Below are 931 nucleotides of genomic sequence, written 5' to 3'. Positions count from 1 at the left end.
CGGAGGCTCCCAGAATAGCTCCCTACCTCTGAGGCGCGATTTCTGGTTTCCCCCCGCTCTCCCCCACCGCCTCGCCAGCCGCCCCCCGCTGCCCGAGCCCCGGCGCGGGCGGGAGGGACAGACCCGGCCGGCGTTACCCGGCTGCGCGCTCCGCATTGCACAGTCATCAAAGTTAAGTGCATGGAGGGGGGATCGGGGGTGAATCAGAGGGAGAGACGGGTGAGCCGAACTATTTTCACCTAGGCAGGATTCGAAATTATGGATCTGAATGCATTTGCAGCCATTTCTGGGGGAGGAGGAAGCGGGTGCGGGGGGGTCCCTCTCGCACGCAGCCTGTCACTCGCATCCTGCTCCCCCCACCCGGCAAACTCGCCCGGTTGCCTCAGCGCGGTCCCTCAGTGCCGCCGAGGGCAGGCTCGGGGCACTCCGACCGAGTTGCCCGGCTGAGCCCCGAGTTGCTCCCAGGCAACACACAGCCCTCCGCGGGCTACGGCTCACGCTCCTGAGCCCTCCTCACAGGAGGAGCGGCGGCGGAGGGAAGGGGGCTGAAAGGCACACGGGAAAGAGGCTCTCTCATTTCTTTCTTCGGCTGATTTAATCCCCCCATCCGCAACACACACACGCGCTGAACAGAAGCACTTCCAGACCCTTCCTGCACACACTGGCACCACCTTCGTTTTCCCCCGAGGAGCCGGGCGGGCGCAGCGGCGGCCACCTCTTACCTGGTTGTAGGAGGTCTCCCAGGAGGAGGTGTAGTTGTAAAAGAAGGATGAGAAGCAAGCGTCTTCCGACAGCCCGCAGCCAGCCATCCTCTGGGCGCAAAACCTCTTCGGGAAGGCACGAGCAGTCCTCGCAAACTCTTGCTTCTTGCGCGGTCGCTGCCGCCGCCGGCGCTGCCCCCGCGGAGTGGGGCCCACAGCTTCGCGCTGGG

At 65.3% G+C, this 931-nt stretch overlaps 1 protein-coding gene across 1 annotated transcript in view; it reads right to left on the bottom strand.

The window, feature by feature from the left end:
- Positions 1-924, bottom strand: part of PPARGC1A (PPARG coactivator 1 alpha) — a 368,953-nt gene extending 368,029 nt beyond the window's left edge. Inside the window, exon 1 of the mRNA XM_017727555.1 lies at positions 723-924. Coding sequence (XP_017583044.1) covers positions 723-809 — 87 coding nt within the window. The 5' untranslated portion in view covers positions 810-924. The remainder of the gene's footprint in view (positions 1-722) is intronic.
- Positions 925-931: the final 7 nt, after the last annotated feature.

The sequence above is a fragment of the Corvus brachyrhynchos genome, unplaced genomic scaffold (genome assembly GCF_000691975.1).
Source record: "Corvus brachyrhynchos isolate BGI_N302 unplaced genomic scaffold, ASM69197v1 scaffold80, whole genome shotgun sequence".
Classification (NCBI taxonomy): Eukaryota; Metazoa; Chordata; class Aves; order Passeriformes; family Corvidae; genus Corvus; species Corvus brachyrhynchos.
Note: the sequence above shows the minus strand (reverse complement) of the source record. Positions and strands in the feature narration are given on the sequence as shown.